Below are 20,211 nucleotides of genomic sequence, written 5' to 3'. Positions count from 1 at the left end.
AGTCTGTCTGTCTTCCTGGCAGGGGGAGGAGCTGCAGCCGGAGGGCTGGCAGTTAGACTGCTGGCAGCATGAGGAGGCTGAGCAAGGGGAGGCCTGGCAGCACACAGGGGTGCAGCAGACGGGCTTGCAGCAGACAGGGGTGCAGCAGACGGGCTTGCAGCAGACAGACACAGTCTGTCTGTCTTTCTGGCAGGGGGAGGAGCTGCAGCCGGAGGGCTGGCAGGAGCTGGTACAGGCTGACTGGCAGGGGCTGGACCCGCAGCTCGCAGGGGTGCAGATGAGGGTCAGGCAGGAGCCTGGGGCACAGCATGTGGGGGCACAGCAGGGGGGGGCACAGCAGGGGGGGGCACAGCAGGGGGGCTCGCAGCAGCTCTCTGGGCAGTCGTCCACCTGCCAGGAGGAGTCGGGGCAGGAGTCACAGGAGCCGGGCAGGCAGACGCGGCTGCCGTAGCTCAGGTCGCTGGAGCAGACGGACAGAGTGGATGTGGCCATGGTGGTGCGGTGGGGCTGGAGGAGGGTGTGAGTGTGAGTGTGTGTGAGTGTGAGGTGTTGGGCTGGCGGATTTTATACCCTCCCGGATGTTTACGTTGTCCAGGTGAAGGCTCACCACGCCTCCCTTGCTTGTTGGTGTTTTGGGTTGTGAGGACCATTATTAGCGCCTGTTCTGTTGTCATGACATGATCTTGCTCAGCTTGTAAACCTTGGACAGTTCCAGGCAGGGCTGGTTGTCCGTGGTGTGAGCCTGGTTTCCCCGGACACTTGTCAGGAAGCTGTGGGCTCCCTGTGGCTACCTCTGTGGCTTCCACCTGGCAGTTCATGTGCTGGGGCTCTGGGTGACGGCCATGGGCTCATGGGACTGCTCCGTGTGTACCCCGCCTGGGTGTGCAGGACCTCACTTGGAACAGCTGGTCTGGCCTGTGATTGGGAGGAAAGAGGACAGAAGTGCATATTTTAGGGCACAGGCAATGTGGGCCTGATTCTTCCTGGACGGGCTAGTGAACTTCTGTGGTCCCGGTGTCAGCCAATGTCAGTGACAAGGAGGAGGATGCCCACCAAGAGGACTGGATGTCCCCTCCCCAAGAAGAAGCCAGAATGTCCCAGTGACATTCTGTGAGTCCCAGTGAGGCCTCACTCCCTAGGTCATTATGAGGACTGGATTCAAGGACTGACCTTTGGGTCCTAATGCTCCTTCCTTGGAGCCTATGGTCAGTGGTCCTGGCAGAGGCAGGTCCCTGATGGGGGCCTGAGGGTGGGCTGAGATTTAATCTGGAGGAGGTGGGCATGGAGGGAGGGTGATGTAGGGACAATCCATCATCGTTTTATTTCAAAACCAAAAGGGAATCTTTTTGGAATACAAATTGAGAATATTGAACTACCAGAAAATATTGGCAATATGTGTGATGGGTGAAAGGTTAATATGAAAATATGAAAGTCCCCACAACTAAAGCAGGAGAGGGTACAAAAGAATCAAATATAAAATTCAAAACATTCAGAATTCCCATAAACACATGGAAAGCTACTTGAGCTCATTAATGACCAACTGTTCTCAAATTAAAACATAAATATCTCACCTGTGAGATCAACCAAAATTTACCATGTTAATAGTTTCCAGTGCTGCTCAGTGTGGGGGCCTCACTCCTGGAAACCCCCAGCAGGCATGATTTTTACAGATTGAGCCCATAACATATAAAATGTATAATTCCATCCATTTTAAAGTGTACAAGTCAGTGACGTCTAGCAAAGCCACAATGTTGTGCAACCGTGATCACCAGCTAGATCCAGAGCCTTCTCATCCCTCCAGAAGGAAATCCTGAACTATGAAGGAGTCCCTCTGCAGTCCCCGTCAGTCACTAATCTGCTTTCTGTCCCTATGGACTTGCCTATTTCACACCTTTCACGTGTAAGGAATCACACAGTTCATGGCCTCTTATGTCTGACTCCAGTCACTGAGCGTGATGTTTTCCAGGCTCGTCCATGTTGTAGCGCGTGCTTGTGTGTCACTCCTGTTCCTGGCTGAGTAATATTCCAGCAAATGGGTTCACCACATTTTATTTCTCCGTTCCTCAGTCAGCGGACATTTGGGTTTTTCCGCCTTTTGGCTGCTGCAAATCATGCTGCTATGGACATTTGTGTACAAGTTTTTGTTTCAATGCCTCTTTTCAGTTCTTCCAGGTGTATACCCAGCAGTGGCATGGCTGGGTCAGGTGGCAATTCTATGTGTAACTTTTGAGGAACTGCCAGACTGCTTTCCACAGCACCTGCAGCATTTTACATTTCCAGAATTTTCTCCACATGCTCCCCAGCACTGCTTCTGTTCTTTTATTTTTTTTAAAAAATTGTGGCCACCCTTGTGGGTATGATGTGGCATCTTATTGTGGTTTTGATTTACATTCCCCTGATGACTGATGATATTGGAGTTCCTTTCAAGTGCTTATTGGCTATTTGAATATTTTCTTTAGAGAAATGTCTATCAAAGTGCTTTGCCCATTTTTAATTGCATTATCTGTAGTTTTATTATTGAATTATAGGAGTTCTTTATATATTCTGGATACTAAACCCTTATCAGAATTATGCTCTGCAAATATTTTCTCTCACTCTGTGGGTTGCCTTTCAGTCTCTTGATAACATCCTTCAGTGCACAAAACTTTAACTTTTGATGAAGTCCAACTTATCTGTTTTCTTTTGTTGGGTGTCATAACCAAGAGAATTGTTCCCAAATCTAAGGTCATGCAGGTTTACCCTTATGTTTCCTTCCAAAAGTTTTATAGTTTTAGCACTTATATTTAGGTCTTTGATTGGTGTTTGAGTTAACTTTTGTATATGGTGTGAGGTAGGGTTTGACTATATTCTTTTGAACATGGATGTCCAGTTGTCCCAGCACCATTTGTTGAAGAGACTATACTTTCCCCACAAAATGAACTTGATACCCTAGTTGAAAATCACTTGACCAGATATGTATGGGTTTTTTCTACTTCCAATTTTATTCCACTGACCTACATGTCTATCATTATGCCAGGACCACTGTTTTGATCACTATAGCTTTTTTTTTTTTAAGATTTTTTATTTATTTGACAGACAGATCACAAGTAGGCAGAGAGGCAGGCAGAGAGAGAGGAGGAGGCAGGCTCCCTGCTGAGCAGAGAGCCCGACGTGAGGCTCGATCCTAGGACCCTGAGATCATGACCTGAGCTGAAAGCAGAGGCATTAACCACTGAGCCACCCAGGCGCCCCCACTATAGCTTTGTAGTAAGTTCTATGTCTTCTTCTTAATTTGGAGGTCTTTTATTTGTTTTTCTTGCCAAATTGCTCTGGCTGGCACTTCCAGCACAATATTGCATGGAAAGTGGTGGAAGTGAGCATTCTTGCCTATTCCTGGCCTGGGGGAAGGCTTTCAGTCTTTCACCATGGAGGCTGATGTTTCTTGTGGATTTTTCATTGACCCTCTATTATGTCAAGGAAGTTCTCTTCTCATAGTTTGTTGAGGATTTTAGTATGAGAGGAGGTTGGCTTTTTCAGATGATTTTTCTGCCTCAGTTGAGATGATCATGTTTCCTCCCTTCATCCTATTAATGTGGTGCATTACTCTGATTGGTCTTCATATGCTGAATTAGTCCACATTCCTGGGATAAACCCACTTGGTAATGGTGTATAATTCTCTTAACACCCTGCTAGATTTTGTGTGATTGTATTTTGTGGAAGTTTTACAAATCTTTTTTTTTTTTTTTTAAGATTTTGTTTATTTATTTGTCAGAGAGAGAGAGAGAGCAAGCACAGGCAGACAGAGTGGCAGGCAGAGGGAGAAGCAGGCTCCCTGCCAAGCAAGGAGCCCAATGCGGGACTCGATCCCAGGACGCTGGGATCATGACCTGAGCCGAAGGCAGCTGCTTAACCAACTGAGCCACCCAGGCGTCCCAGTTTTACAAATCTTAATCGATAAAAGATTTTGGTCTGTAGTTCTTTTTTTCTTTTGTCTTCATCTGACTTTGATATCAGGATAATGCTGACCTCATAGAATGATTTAGAAAGTGTTTTCTCATCTTCTGTTTTTTGGAAGAATTCGAGAAAGTTTCGTGTTTAGCAGAACTCAGCATGGAGCCATCTCGTCCTGGGCTTTCCTTGTGGGGTAGGTTTTGGATTACACTGTGATCTCAGTGCTTGTTTTGCCCATTTCTTCTTGGGTCAGTTCACTCACCTGAGATTCAAAGATACAAATAGATTGAAAGTGAAGGGATGAAAAAAAGATATTTCATGCAAATAATAACCAAAAGAGAGCTGGATGGCTATAATAAAATCGGACAAAATGGACTCAGAGTCAAATATTGTTGTAAGAGACTAAAAGTGACATTAGATATTGAGAAAAGGGTCAACATATCAAGAAGATATGACAATTATAAAAAAATATACACCTAATAACAGACTCCCAAAATGTAGGAAGTAAAAACGACAGAATTGAAGAAATAGAGTGTCAGTTCTACAATAATAGTTGGAGACTTCAATAAGCCATTTCCACTAATAGAAAATGACATATTAGAACAACTAGATTGAAGGGCAGTGATGAAACAGAAGTCTTGAATATCGCCGTAAACCAGCTAAACCCAATGTGTGCATAAAATATTCAACTCAAGAACAGCAGAAACGCATGTTCTTCTCAAGTGCCCATGGAATACTTTCCAGATTAAACCATAAGTTAGGCCACAAAACAAATCTTAGTAAATTTTAAAAGATTGAAATTATAAAAAGTTCTCTGACCACAGTGAAAAGAAAACCAATAACAGAAGAAAAATGGGAAAATTCACAAAATTAAACAACACATACTGAAAAAACCAACAGGTTGAGGAAGAAATCGCAAAAGATGTTAGGAAACTCCTTGGGATGAAAGCAGGTGACAGCACAATGAACCAGTACTTACAGGAGGCAGCAAAAACGGTGCGCAGAGGCAGATTAATAGCTGTCAACACTTAATTTAAAAAGAAGAAGTGTTTAAACCCATAACCTAACTTTACATCTTAAGGAACTAGAAAAAGAGTGGACTAAACACAAAGCTCGCAGAAGAAGGAAACAAAGCACTAATTAAAAAGAGACTGGAACTACTACAGAGAGAATCAATGAAACCAAAGTTGGTTCTTTGAAAAGAGCGGCAGAGTGGACAAACCTTTACCTAGACTGACTAGAAAAATAGAGAGAAGACTCAAGTAAAAATGGGGACATCACTACTGACCTTGCATAAGTGAAAAAGGTTATGTGAGAATATTAACTGGGCACCAAATAATTAGATGTGATGCACCAATCCTTATAAACACACAAACTACCCAAATCAGCACCCTTCCCGGAGTTGAGCTCTAACTATGGCTCTAAATTACTGATTAGTGCCCTTTGATTTCAGCCCAAATTATCATTTCTTGTAGGGCAGGTCTATCACCTAGCAATGAATTCTTTTAACTTTCACTTACCTTACAGTGTCTTAATATTTCCTTCCTACATTTGTTGGTCAGGGACTTCTTGTTTGGCAGTCCTTCTTCCAGCATTTTAAACATGCCATCCACTGCCTCCTGCCCTCACATTTCTGATGAGGAATTGGCTGTCAATCTTCCCTCTTGTGGCTTTTAAGATGCTCTCTTTATCTTTGGATAGTTTGGTTATCATGTATCCTTATGTGGATGTCTTTGGATTTATTCTACTTGGAGTCCATTTAGCTTCTTGGATGTGTAGAATCATATGTGGTTTGTTGGTTGGTTGGTTTCTTTGTTTTTTGGAAGTTTTTGGCCATTGTTTTTTCAAATATTTTTTCTCTCCCCCCCTCTCTTTTGGGGATTCCTGTCACATGCATTTTGGTCTATTTGACCATGTCCTGCAGGTCTTGTTATCTCTGTTCATTTATCCTTATTCCTTATTCCATCTACTCCTCAGACTGGAGTAGTTCAACTGTCCTGTCTTCATATTTGCTAATTCTTTCTCCTGGCTGCTGACATGTGCTATTGGGCTCCTCTAGTGAGGTTATCATTTCACTTATTGCAACTTGTTCAATAACCCTAGAAATTTTATGTGGTTGGTTCCTTTTTTATACTTGTGTTTTTTATTGATATTCTCAATTTGGTGAACATTATGCTCTTAGTTTCTTTTAATTCATTGTCTATGGTTTTCTCTGATTCTTAGAGTATATTAAGAGAGTTTATTTAAAGGTTTTGTCTAGAAAGTTCAATCCTTGGGCTTCCTCAGGGGCATTTTCTGCTAATTACATTTTCCCTCTGAATAAACCATCCTTTCTTCCTTGTTTGTATACTTCATAGTTTTTGTTGAAAATTGGACGTTTGAATATTATAATGTGATAATTCTGAATATCAGATTCTCTCCTTCCTTATAATCTATTGCTGATTGTTGTGACCTATCAGTGTGTTTCTATTTAGTTCCCTTTTATTTCAGCCTGAATTATAATTTCTTGTAGGGCAAGTCTATCCACTAGCAATGACCTCTATTAACTTTCATTTACTTAAACTATTTTGTAAAGACTGCACTCTTTGTCAGGTGTGGTCACTGTTCTATTAGCCAGTGGTCAGAGGGTGATTTGACAGAGAGCTCCTTAATCACCTGGAGCCAAACAATATTTTTTCCCAGTCTTTGTGGCTGGGCTCTTGTGTGATGGGACCATGCTCACAACCCTGGGCCAGGCAGTTTAAAGCTCTGCTTTTGTCTTCACTTCCTGCCTGTCAGAGCTGGATGTGTAGCCCATGGTGAGTGCCTAGGGTCTTTTTGGGTCCTTTCTGAGCACGGGCCTCTTGGAGGCACGTGTTGGGTCTTCTGGACTTCCAGCCACCTGTGGAAGTCTGAAAGCCTTATTCCTTCAAACATTTCATTCCCCAGATTTCTGTCCTCGGCATTTTGGGGTGTCTTCTGTTTCCCACAACTGATAACCCTTTTCCCAGGCAACAATGGATTTATTTGACAAACACTCTCTGTGTAGCTGCTTCTTGGTCTTGAAGTAGTTTCAAGTTATGAGAAATAAGGCCAAGTCCTTGGTATGGGCACCTCCAGAGCCACTGCACAGACAACCACACTTCTCATAGAATGGGGCCCACTCTCTCTCTCCAGAACCAGGGCCCTCACTGGGACCCAGTCCACCAGGCTGCAGTCACTTTTGTGTTGATGAAGCATTCCCTTGGTTGTTGTAAACCTTTGACCATATTCCATAGTTCAGATAAAATTGATTCTGGCAGCTTTGCCAGTCTCTTCAGTGTTTCTGTGGTGGTGAGGAGGTGGGCTCTTAGAGTTCCCCATTTCCAGTATTTTCTGACATCACTCTTAGTAGGCACAGTTTTTTTTTTTTTTAAGATTTTATTCATTTATTTGACACACAGAGAGAGATCGCAAGTAGGCAGAGAGGCAGGCAGAGAGAGAGGAGGAAGCAGGCTCCCCACTGAGCAGAGAGCCCGAAGTGGGGCTCGATCTCAGGACCCTGAGACCATGACCCAGGCCAAAGGCAGAGGCTCAACCCACTGAGCCACCCAGGCGCCCCGTAGGCACAGTTTTTAAAAGTCCTTTTGATGGCATTTATTTGGTTGATCTCTCAGAATTTAAAATCAGCAAACGTTCTGACCTGGATTTCCCACTTCTAGGAATTTAGACCCAGTGAAAACACACTGGTGCACACAGGTAAGTGGTGAGGACCCTCACAGTGGTGTTTGTAATAATCAAAAGTAGAGAGACTTTAGATGCCTGTCCCCTGTTTCTGCATAAATCAATAAACCAAGACTTTGGGATGCTATGTGTCGAGGCAAGAGGAGCAATGATAAGGTATTATTCCTTATCAAGTTGGCAAAGATAGAAAAAGGTAAGCCCCCCTGCTGTGAATCTTTGCTGTCATTAAGAGGATCCAGACCCTGATGTCGAGTGATGTGGAGAATTTTTTTCATGTGTGTACTGGCCATTTTATGTCTTCTTTGGAGAACTGTCTGTTCATGTTTTCTGCCCATTTCTTGATTGGATTATTACACAACTGATGAATCACTGAAACTAATGATGTACTATATATGAGCTAATTTAACTTAAATTAAAAAAAAGAGGACCCAGACCCTCTTGTGGGCAATGCGATTTCCACACCACCATCTGACCCGTTGCTCTGCATTTCCAGGAGTTCATTCTCAGATTTACTCATGCGTGTGGGAAGATGCATCTGGTTGCATCTGGACACGTGTGTTTACATTTCCTCTCACCTTCTGGTCTGGACACGTTCTTACACTGTTCTGCCCTTTCTCCACTATCACTGTCTGTGATCTTCCTTTCTCAGCTGCTCTCTGCCAACCCAGCCCAGCAGGCAGGAGCTCCAGAGACTGTGTCCTGTTCTCTGCCCTCTGCATCCCAGCAGATGGCCCGGTGCTGGAACAGAGGACTTTCTGGTGTCTGTGAATGTAGGCATGAGTCCAGGATGCCCATCTGTCCCAAGAAGACCTTCTGGACACTGGACAAACTGACTGCCAGTCTCCTCTGTCCCCACCTCCCAGCAAGACGGTGGCCTGTGCTGACCTCTGGGTCAGCCCCCACCTGTGCATGGGGAGGAGCTGCTCCTACTCACAGTGGGTTGGAGTCTTTGTTCTCAGACCACAGGATTTTCCTGGAGCAAAGCTTCAGACCTGTGATGGTAGCCAGACAGTGGAGTGATGACCTGAGGTAGACATGGCTGGCTGGCAGAGCTCCCGGGCCCCCAAAGGCAGCAGTATAAGCCCCAGAGAGGAGTGGCAGAGACACTTGGGTGCTGGTTACTGGTCACATGTCTCCCCTGGGTCCCCTGTTCCCAGATGAGCTGTGAATCCCCTTTGTCAACAAAACCACACAGGAAACAGAGGGAAAGGGTGTGAGACATTAGAGTATTCATGGGAGTTACTCAGCAGATAGGGAGTTGCATGGTCTGACTGACTCTGGGGCAATGTGGGGCTGAGGGAGTCTCCTGTTGCCTATCAGGCCCGGGAGGGTTCATGGTCTCTGCCTTTCAGGGTTTCTTGGGGTGCTTTGGGGGCATTTTCTGTGGGGAATGCAGATGTGGCTGGGCCATCCCTGGAAGGACTTTCATGATGACAGATTCACTGGCTGTGGAAGGGAAGGGCTGGGCTTTGGGGCTTCTTCCTGAGTCAGGGTGGGGTTGGGGAGGTCCCAGCACAGCAGTAAGTGGGGGTACTTTAGGTGATGGTCTAGGTGAGCCGGCAGGACCCTGAGGGGAAGCTCATGGGCATGTAGCTAGCTGGGCTGGGGGGAGGGCTGGGTACACAGGAACTGCCCCGGAAGAGACATGCGGGGGTCTGGGTGGCCACAGGAACTCTCATAGCCCAGGAGAGGCAGCAGGTGGGCCAGGCTGGCTGGCAGCCTGTGGAGCAGCCGCTGTGGCTCATGGTGGCCTGGGGTTGGGTGGGGTCAGGGTGGAGGTCGGGGCTGGTCAGAGTCCCCTTTCCTGGGCAGCCTTTATGGCATCCTGCAACAAGCCATATGGGTGGCTCTCTACTGTGTTTTCCCAACACATCATCCCTCAGTTTCCTCCTCGTAAAGAGGGGATGGGGAGCTCACACCTCAGAGAGCAGCTGTGAGATGAAATCCCCGTCCTTTGTATGCCTGCAGTTGTGCAGGTCTATGAGAACTGCTAGGGCTGTGTGAGGCCGGTGGTGTTTGCTGTGAACAAATCAAAGGAGTAGCACATGGGCTCAGGGCACTCAATGCCTCGAGCCCTGTGCAAGTGAGACTCCAGATTGGGGTGACCACAGAGCTCAGAGGCCCGAGCACCAGACACTCCAGGTGCCATCACCAAAGTGGGGCGTGGGAGTTTATCAGCGTCCCTGCAAGGGGTCTACATGGCTAGATGGGCGGAGGCAAGGGGCCTGAGCCGAGGACAGGGCCCTGGGTGGTGTGGACCAAAACCAGAAGGGTCTTCACCAGCAGTGGTGGCATGGCCCGGGAAACTGGGGAAAACACCTGGAGATTCACAGGTCACTTGTGCAAACCGCTCAGGGCCAGTGTTCCTGGGCTGAGGAGTGGATGGGCCAGTGTTGGCCATGCTGGTGGGTGATCTTGCTGGATGTCCCCACTCTTGTCCACCAGTGTCCGCACGCGACACCTCTGTCATCCTGATATCTGAGCAGCCCGCTCTTCACAGCAATTCAAGGCCCGATGGTTTCTCAGTTAACAGGGAAGGCCCCGCACCAGGTCTCCGTGTCCCTCAGGCTCCCAGGTGGAGTCCAGACCCATCAGATGATGGCCTTCAGAGTCCCGCCCAGGTCGGGATCCTGGGGGTCCTGTCACTGACCCGTAATATTTTGTTTCAAACCTAGTTGTTTTCTTTGGGACCTTGGAGCAGTGCCTCCCCTACGCCACCACCTTTCTGCTAAATGGGTACAGCCCGTGGGAGGACCCCAGGGGGACCCTGGCCCATAGGGGCTGTGCTACTGCAGCCCCCAGGCCAGCTCGTCTGGGGCCGGTTTGCCCAGCTGGGGCTGTGGGTGGAAACGGGCCAGGGGCTGAGAACCCCCAGACCACGACCCGTGTGCAGGTGGCCAGCCTCGGGAAGCCCTGGGCACGCAGGGTCCAGCAGCCCTGACCTTCCTGGGCCGGGGCGGGCCTCCCACCCCGGGGCCCTGCCCTGAGGGATTTCTCAGTCCCCCATTCCTAGAAATGTTCCTGGATGGAGGAGACCAATGTCTGCTCAGACCCCTGGACACCCCCAACCCCCATGAGGGTCGGATGAAAGGAAGCAGATGCGCTGGTGAGTGAGTTTATTGGGGTGTCTGAGCAGGCGCTGAGAGGTCAGCAGGTGAGGTCATGGGACCTGAGCCGAGAAACTGGGAGGGAAGGACGGGGGACCCAGAAGTGTGGAGACCCCTCCTGGGAGCAGGAGCCCTGGGGACCAGCGGGGTCAGCGTTCTTGGGAGCTATAAGGTCAAGGTCATGTCAGCAGAGTGGACGCATGGAAGACCCTGTCCTGGGTGTGGGCAGCCACCTAACAGGTCAGGACCGGACTGAGGGGGCTGGGAGGACCACTGTCACTGGGTGGGTCCTGAGCCCAGCTGGCCCCGCGGGAGACGGGCCCCGTCAGCAGCAGGACTTCTGGGCCGAGGCGGGCACACAGCAGGCCTGGCGGGAGCCCACAGGGCGGCAGAGCAGGGACATGCAGGAGGCCCCGCGGCAGCAGCTGGGCTGGCAGGAGGAGGCGGGGGCACAGCAGGAGGAGGCGGGCACGCAGCAGGCGGGGCTGCGCACGGGGCGGCAGAGCAGGGACACGCAGGAGGACGGTCTGCAGCAGGACGAGGAGCAGGGGCTGGGCTGGCAGCAGGAGGAGGCCGAGCAGGGGGAGGGCCCAGAGCAGACAGGGGTGCAGCAGACGGGCTTGCAGCAGACAGGGGTGCAGCAGACGGGCTTGCAGTAGACAGACATAGTCTGTCTGTCTTCCTGGCAGGGGGAGGAGCTGCAGCCGGAGGGCTGGCAGTTAGACTGCTGGCAGCATGAGGAGGCTGAGCAAGGGGAGGCCTGGCAGCACACAGGGGTGCAGCAGATGGGCTTGCAGCAGACAGGGGTGCAGCAGACGGGCTTGCAGCAGACAGGGGTGCAGCAGACGGGCTTGCAGCAGACAGGGGTGCAGCAGACGGGCTGGCAGCAGACAGACACATAGCAGTCTCCCTGGCAGGGGGAGGAGCTGCAGCCGGAGGGCTGGCAGGGGCTGGTGCAGGCTGACTGGCAGGGGCTGGACCCGCAGCTCGCAGGGGTGCAGTTGAGGGTCAGGCAGGATGCTGGGGCACAGCAGGTGGGGTCACAGCAGGTGGGGGCACAGCAGCTGGGGACACAGCAGGTGGGGGCACAGCAGGTGGGGGCACAGCAGGGGGGCTCGCAGCAGCTCTCTGGGCAGTCGTCCACCTGCCAGGAGTCGGGGCAGGAGTCACAGGAGCCGGGCAGGCAGATGCGGCTGCCGTAGCTCTGGTCGCTGGAGCAGACGGACAGGGTGGACGCGGCCACCACGTAGGTCCTGGAGCAGCAGGTGTCTGCCATGCTGGAGTTTTGTGCTGTGAAATGAGAGGGACAGGGGTGTGTGTGACCAGTGTGTGAGTGGCATGCTCTGGGCATCGGGGCTTTTATATCTGTCTCTGGGGTGCTGAGCCTCATATGAGTCTCTCCAGCCTTCCTTTTCCTTGTTATTGCTCCGAGTGTTTCCTGACAGCCCTCATTAACTTATTTGCCGTAAGGTATTTGTAACACCGTCCCCAAGACGCTGAATGTGTCTGGTGATGGCTGCTGGCTTGTGTCCAGAAAGCAAACGCTGAGATGCAGATGTTGGCTGATTGGCTCATGGTCAGGTGTGTCTAAAACATGGGCTCCTCTTTCCATTTTTGCTTGTGTATCTTTGGTGTGAATTCTGGTCTGCTCTACACATGGCCCAGACACACCTCACCAAACAAGGGTGTGTTGGCTCGGGGGACTGCCCCCTCCCCTGCTCCACCTGCAGACTCAGACCCTGGTGGGGTGACTCCCACAGTCCATCCGAGACACTGCTCTTGTTCCCCCGTTCATCTCGTGATTACCAAATGATGTGCATATTCTGTTCTTGAGCTTTCACTTTTATTATTTATTTATTTTTAAAATTTTAATTTCTTAAAGTTTTTATTTTATCACCTGGTGCTCATCACAACAAATGCTCTCTCTAATCCCCATCACCTATTTCCCCCATCCACTCCCTACCTCCCTTCCGGTGACCATCAGTGTGTTCTCTAGAGTTAAGAGTCTGTTTATTGGTTTGTCTTTTCTTTCCCCCCCTTTGCTCATTTGTTTGTCTCTTAAATTCCACATACAAGAGATCATATGTTATTTGTCTTTCTCTGACTTATTTCGCTCAGCATAATACTGTCTAGCTCCAACCATGTCATTGCAAATGGCAAGACGTCATTCATTTTTATGACTGTGTAATATTCCATTGTCCATATACACCGCATCTTCTTTATCCATGCATCAGTCCATGGACATTTGGGACGGTTCCATAGTTTGGCCACGGTGGATACTGCTGCTATAAACATCAGTGTGCATGTGTCCCTTCGAATTAGTGTTTGTGTCATTTGGGTAAATACTCAGTAATACAATTGCTGGGTCATAGGGCAGCTCTATTTTCAACTTTTTGAGGACCCTCCACACTGTTTTCCAGAGTGGCTGTGCCAGCTTGCGTTCCCACCAACAGTGCACAAGGTTCCCCTTTCTCCACACCCTCGCCAACACCTCTTGTTTCTTGTGTTGTTGATTTTAGCCATTCTGACGGGTGTGAGGTGGGATCTCCTCATGGTTTGGATTTGTATTTCCCTGATGCCGAGTGATGTGGAGCACATCTTCATGTGTCTGTGGTCCATCTGGATGTCTTCTTTGCAGAAATGTCTGTTCATGTCTTCTGCCCATTTTTTGATTTTTTGGGGTGGTGAGTTTTACAAGGTCTTTATAGATTTTGGATACTCACCCTTTATCAGGTATGTCATTTGCAAATATCTTCTCCCATTCCATAGGTTGTGTTTTAGTTTTGCTGGTTGTTTCCGTTGCTGTGGAAGCTTTTTACTTTGGTGAAGTCCCAATAGTTAATATTTGCTTCTGTTTCCCTAGCCTCAGGAGACATAACTAGAAGCATGTTGTTATGGCTGATGTCACAGAAATTACTGCCAGTGTTCTCTTCCAGGATTTTTATGGTTTCAGGTCTCACATTTAGGTTTTTCATTCATTTTGACTTTATTTTTGTGTGTGGTGTAAGGAAATGGTCCAGTTTCATTCCTCTGCGTGTGGCTGTCTAGTTTTCCCAACACAATTTGTTGAAGAGACTGTCTTTTTTCCATTAGATATTCTTTCCTGCTTGGTCGAGGGTTAGTTGACCGTAGAGCTGAGGGTCCACTTCTGGGTTTTCCGTTCTGCTGCATTGATCTGTGTGTCTGTTTTGTGCCAGTGTCATGCTGTCTTGTCAATGACAGCTTTGTAATAGAGCTTGAAGTCTGGAATTGTGAAGCCACCAACTTTGGCTTTCGCTTTCAAGATGGCTTTGGCCGTTCAGGGACTTTTGTGGTTCCAAACAAATGTTAGGATTGTTTGTTCCAGCTCTGTGAAAATGCTGGTGGTACTTTGATAGGCATTTACTGAATGTGTAGATCGCTTTAGAGAGTATAGACATTTTAAAGATGTTTGATTTCCAGTCCATGAACATGGAATGTTTTTCCGTTTCTTTGTGTCATCTTAATTTCTTTCACCAGCACTTTATAGTTTTCAGATCACAGGTCTTTCAACTCTTTGGCTAGGTTTATTCCCAAGTACCTTATTATTTTTTAAAACATTTATTTATTTATTTGAGAGGGAAAGACAGTGCGTGTGCAGTATGGAGGAACAGGAAAGAGAGAGACTGGGAATCTGAAGCAGACTCCCTGCTGCATGGGGAGCCTGACTCAGGGCTTGATCTTACCACTCTGAGATCATGACCTGAGCCAAAATCAAGAGTTGGATGCTTAACTGACTGAGCCGCCCAGGCACCCCCATATCTTATTATTTTTGATGTCATTATAAATGTGATTGATTCCCTAATTTCTCTTTCTGCGGCTTCATTACTGATGTGTAGAAATACAACAGATTTCTGTACATTGATTTTGTATCCTGCCACTTTACTGAATTCATGAACCAGTTGTAGCAGTTTTTTATGACGTCTTTCAGGTTTTCTATATAGAGTATCATGTTGTCTACAAATAGTGGAAGTTTGACATCTTCTTTGCCAATTTGGATGCCTTTTATTTCTTTTTGTTGTCTGATTACTAAGGCTAGGACTTCCAACACTAAGTTGAATGACAGTGGTGAGAGAGGACATCCCTGTCATGTTCCTGACCTTAGGGGAAGAGCTCTGTTTTTCTCCACTGAAGATGATGTTCACTGTGGATTTTCTTATATGGACTTTATTATGTTGAGGTATGGTCCCTCTATCCCTACTTTGTTGAAGGATTTATCATAAATGGATGTTGTACTCTGTCAATCTTTTTCTGCATCTGTTGAAATGATCATGTGTTTCTTAGCCTTTCTGTTATTGATGTGCTTTATCACATGGATTGATTTGCAAATATTGAACCATCATTTATATTGAATAACTCCCACTCAATCATGGTGAATTTTCTTTAATGCACTGTTGGATTCAGTTTGGTAGAATCTTAATGAGAATTTCTGCGTCCACGTTCATCAGGGGTGTTGGCCCGTAGCTCTCTGTCTCTCTCTCTCTCTTTTTATGTTTTTTTTTTAGCAGTGTCTTTACCTGGTTTTGGTATCAGGGTAATGCTGGTCTCATAGAATGAATTTGGAAGTTTTCCTTCCTTTTCTGTTTTTTGAAATATTTGAGACAAAAAACTATTAGCTCTTTAAGTGGTAGAATTCCCCTGGGAAGTCATCTGGTCCTGGACTTTTGTTTTTTGGGAGTTTTTTGATTACTGATTCAATTCTTTTGATGGTTATGGGTCTGTTCAAGTTTTCTATTCCTTTCTGTTTCAGTTTTGATATTTTGTGTGTTTTAAGGAATTTACCCTTTCTTCCTGGTTGTTACCTTGTTGGCATATAGTTTTTCATGATATTCTTTTATAATTGTATTTCTGTGGGGTTTATTATTATTCTCTTCTCTCATTTGTGCTTTTATTTAAATTTCTTTTCAGCGTAACAGAATTCATTGTTTTTGCACCACACCCAGTGCTCCATGCAATACGTGCCCTCCTTAATTGGGTTCCTCTCTCTCACTCTCTTTTTTGATGAGTCTGGCTAGGGATTTATCAATTTTATTGATTTTTTTTCCCAAAGAACCAGCTCCTGGTTTCAATGATCTGTTCTCTGTTTTGTTTTGTTTTTAGTTTCTGTATCATTTATTTGTGCTCTGATCTTTATTATTTCCCTTCCTCTGCCAGCTTTATGGTTCATTTGTTATTCTTTCTCTAGCTCCTTCAGGTGTAAGGTTAGTTTGTGTATTTGAGATTTTTTTACTTCTTGAGGTAGGCCTGTATTGTGATATACTTCTCTCTTAGAATTGTCCTTGCTGCATCCCAAAGGTCTGGACTACTGTGTTTTCATTTTCATTTGCTTCCATGTATTTTCTTATTTCTTCTTTAATTTCCTGGTTAACCCATTCATTCTTTATTTTTTTTATTGTGTTATGTTAGTCATTATAAAATACATCATTAGTTTTTGATACAGTGTTCCAAGATTCATTGTGTGTGTACAACACCCAGTGCTCCATGCACTACGCACCCTCCTTAATACCCATTGATTCTTTGTAGGATGTTCTTTGACCTCTGTGTATTTGTGTTTTTCCAATTTTTTTCTTGTATTTGACTGCAAGTTTCACAGTGTCGTAGTCTGAGAATATACATGGTATCTCACTCTTTTTGTACTTATCGAGGGGTGATTTGTGACCCAGTGTGTGATCTGTTCTGGAGAACATTCCATGTGCACTCCAGAAGAATGTGTATTCTGCTGCTTTGGAGGGAAATGTTCTGAATATTCTGTTAAGTCCATCTGGCCCTCTGTGTCATTCAAAGCCACTGTTTCCTTCTTGATTTTTTGCTGAGATGATGTGTCCATTGCTGTTAGTGGGTAGTAAAGTCCCTTCCTATTATTGTATTATTACCAGTGAGTTCCTTTATGTTCGTTATTAGCCATTGTATATGTTTGGGTGCTCCCAAATTAGGGGCATAGATATTTCCAATTGTTAGATCTTCCGATCTTCTTGTTGGATTATCCCCCTTTATTATGATATAATGCCCTTCTTCCTCTCTTGTTACAGTTTTTGGTTTAAAATCTAGTTTGACATAATGGCTTTCTTTTGACATCCATTTACATGATAGTTGCTTCTCTATCCCCTCACTTTCAATCTGCAGGTATCTTTACATCTACAATGAGTCTCTTGTAGGCAGCATATGGATGAATCTTTTTTTTTTTTAAATCCATTCTGGTATCATGTATCTTTTGATTGGAGTGTTTAGTCCATTTACATTCAGAGTAATTATTGACATATATGTATTTAGTGCCATTTTAATGTTTTGTGGTGGTTTCTGAAGATTTTCTCTGATCCTTTTTTTTTCTTTCTCTCTTTCATGGTTTGCTGGTTTTCTTTACTGATATATTTGGATTTCTTTCCTTTATTCTTTGCATATTTGTTAGTAGTTTTGATATATGGTTTATGTTGTATATATCCTTTTCTGCCCATGACAATCTATATTAAGTGTATGGTCACTTAAGTTTGAACCCATGCTTTATTCCTCTCCTCCCCACATTTTAGGCATATGTTGTTATATTTAACATCCTTTTATTTTGTGTGTTCCTTGACTGTTTTTTTTAATAGAAATATTAATTTCCACTGCTTTTGTGCTTCCTGCCTTCATACTGTCTTTCTGGTCTTTCTTTCCTACTCAAAGAGTCCTCTTGAATATTTCTTGAAGAGCTGGTTTAGTTTTTGTTTGCTTGGGAAACTCTTCATCTCTGCTTCTACTCTGAATGATGGCCTTGCTGGACAAAGTATTCTTGGATGCAGATTTTTCCCATTCAGCACTTTGAATACATCATGCCCCTTCCTTCTGGCTTGCAACATTTCTGCAGAAAAATCCCCTGCTTGTCTTATGTGTTTTCCCTTGTAGTTTATGGTCTTCTTTTGTCTTGCTGCTTTAAATATTTTTTTCTTTATCACTATGTTTTCTCATTTTAATTACACTATTTCTTGATTTTGGTGGGAGTTCTCTGTACTCTCTGGATCTGAATGTCTGTTTCCTTCCTAAAACGAAAGAAGTTTTCAGCTATTATACCTTTTTTAAAGAAAGATTTATTGGGGTATCTGGGTGGCTTAGTCAATTAAGCAGCTGCCTTTGGCCCAGGTCATGATCCCAGGGTCCTGGGATCGAGATCTGTATCTGGCTCCCACTCGGTGGGGAGCCTGCTTCTCCCTCTCCCTCTGCCTGCCACTCTGCCTACTTGTGCTCTCTCTCTCTCTGTCAAATAAATAAAATCTTAATAAAAAAAATAAAGGGGCACCCGGGTGGCTCAGTGGGTTAAGCCGCTGCCTTCGGCTCAGGTCATGATCTCAGGGTCCTGGGATCGAGCCCCACATTGGGCTCTCTGCTCAGCGGGGAGCCTGCTTCCTCCTCTCTCTCTCTGCCTGCCTCTCTGCCTGCTTGTGATCTCTTTTTCTCTGTCAAATAAATAAATAAAATCTTTAAAAAATAATAATAAAATAAAAAGAGTTATTTATTTATTTATGAGAATGAGAGAGAGAATGAGTGGGGGGCAGGGAGAGGGAAAAGCAGGCTCCCTGCTGAGCAAGGAGGCTGATGCAGGGCTTGATCCTAGGACCCTCGGATTATGACCTAAGCCAAAGGTAGCCGCTTAACTGGCTGAGCCACCCAGATGCCCATGATCACTGCTTTAAATTTTCAATCAGGCAGGGTGTCTGGATAGCTCAGTCAGTTAAGAGTCTGACTCTTGATTTCGGCTCATGTCATGATCTCAGGGTCATTGGATCAAGCTCCACATCAGGCTCCATGCTCAGCACACAGTCTGTTTGTCCTTTTCCTTCTACACCTCCCCCCAACTCCTGCTCTCTCTCTCTAAAAATCAATCAATCAATCAATCAATCTTTAAAAATTTTTCCATTTTATCTATTTCACTTAGATCTCTGGCTATGGCCTTGTCCTGTTCTTTCAATTGGGACAAATTCCTCTGTCTTCTCATTTTGTTTAACTTTCTATGCCTGTTTCTCTGTGTTATGTCGCCTGTTTTTGAAGGTAATGACTTTATGAAGAGGAGGTCTTGTAGCACCCTGCCATGTGGTGTCCTCTGTTCTGCAGGGATTGGTGCTTCAGGGACTCTCTCCTGTGTGTGCTGCGTGTTCTCTCTTGTGTTCTGGCCACTTTAGCCTTCAGGCCAGTCATCTCTAGACTTTCTTTACCTGTTGGGCTACATGTTTGGTCTCTGTCCTAAATATGGCATATTTTAATTACCTGTGATCTGGTCTGCTTGTGAAGTGAGACCTGTTACCACCACCACCAGAACTGAGGCTCCATGAGATTCCCATATTGGGAGATGCAGTGTGAGTAGACATTTGGGTTCGTCTGGATGAAGGGGCCCACTGCACTGGGCCTGAGGTGAGCATGACTGGGTGTGGTGGTTTTTCTGGAACACAGGGGATGTGGGGCTTGGTGTAAGAAAGTTGGGTAGCCAGTGTCATCACTGGGGCTCATTTTTGCAGGTGGCTCTGTGCTTATGCTGAGTGATACGGGAGGGAAATGGTGTCTTCCAGTTCCTTCGTTCACAGAGGGGTCTCTTCATTAAATGATGCTTCTCTGGGATGTGCTGCTGGATGAGCAAATAACTCCCCCACTGTCTGCCTTAGGTGTTCTTCAGATCACTTTTCCCATGCTGTATGTCCAAGGGTTATCTGCCCTGCATTTTCCCCAAGAGCATCCCCAATGTCCTCTAGGCTCTCCTAGAGCCAAGCACACTGACCTTTAAAACTCCAGGCTCTAAGCCCTGCTGGTTGTAGAACTTGTGAAATTCTGGTCCTCTTGCTTTCCATGCCAATTGCTATGGGGATTCATTTTCCCCATGTGCTCCCCTGTGTGCTAGTTTGTCTGTTGCCACTCACCATGACCACAGGTCCCTCTCCGCTGCAGTGGCCATGATCCATTTCCCTCCCAAGCCACATCTCTGCACTTCTTACCTTCTTTGATGTTACTTCTTCTCTCCCATTGGTTGTGTTTGTTCTGCCAGTCTTCAGATCAGTTTTGGGGTATTTGGGATGAATTACCTAATTATATTTGTGGGAGGAGGTGAGCCTAGGACCCTCCTAGTCCACTGCCATCATCCCCACACCCCCTTGAATTTTCAGCTTTAGGTATGACATGGTTTTCTGTTGTGGAGGAAGGCACTTTCTCTTATTTCCCCCGAAACCCCATGAAAAGTTCTTCTTCCCAGCCTCAGAAGGCAGTAATACCCCAATATTTTGTTAAATCATTGTCAAACCTGTATCATTTTATTTTTTTATTTTTTTTAAAAGATTTTATTTGTTTATTTGACAGAGAGAGATCACAAGCAGGCAGAGAGGCAGGCAGAGAGAGAGAGAGGGAAGCAGGCTCCCCGCTGAGCAGAGAGCCCGATGCGGGACTCGATCCCAGGACCCTGAGATCATGACCCGAGCCGAAGGCAGCGGCTTAACCCACG

The 20,211-nt window shown here is 46.1% G+C and overlaps 3 protein-coding genes across 3 annotated transcripts in view; 1 reads left to right on the top strand and 2 right to left on the bottom strand.

Moving 5' to 3' along the window:
• The window catches only part of LOC111155764 (keratin-associated protein 10-7-like), a 47,607-nt gene extending 47,115 nt beyond the window's left edge, over positions 1-492 (bottom strand). Inside the window, exon 1 of the mRNA XM_022516149.1 lies at positions 14-492. Within this exon, the coding sequence (XP_022371857.1) occupies positions 14-492 (479 nt within the window). The remainder of the gene's footprint in view (positions 1-13) is intronic.
• The window catches only part of LOC111155760 (thrombospondin type laminin G domain and EAR repeats), a 164,260-nt gene that overhangs the window by 62,565 nt on the left and 81,484 nt on the right, over positions 1-20,211 (top strand). The window lies entirely within an intron of this gene.
• On the bottom strand, positions 11,065-12,015 carry LOC111155761 (keratin-associated protein 10-7-like). The gene has a single exon (XM_022516145.1). The coding sequence runs from the start codon at positions 12,013-12,015 to the stop codon at positions 11,065-11,067; it is 951 nt and encodes a 316-aa protein (XP_022371853.1).

This window comes from Enhydra lutris, unplaced genomic scaffold (assembly GCF_002288905.1).
Source record: "Enhydra lutris kenyoni isolate GAN:26980312 unplaced genomic scaffold, ASM228890v2 scaffoldscaffold43, whole genome shotgun sequence".
Classification (NCBI taxonomy): domain Eukaryota; kingdom Metazoa; phylum Chordata; class Mammalia; order Carnivora; family Mustelidae; genus Enhydra; species Enhydra lutris.
Note: the sequence above shows the minus strand (reverse complement) of the source record. Positions and strands in the feature narration are given on the sequence as shown.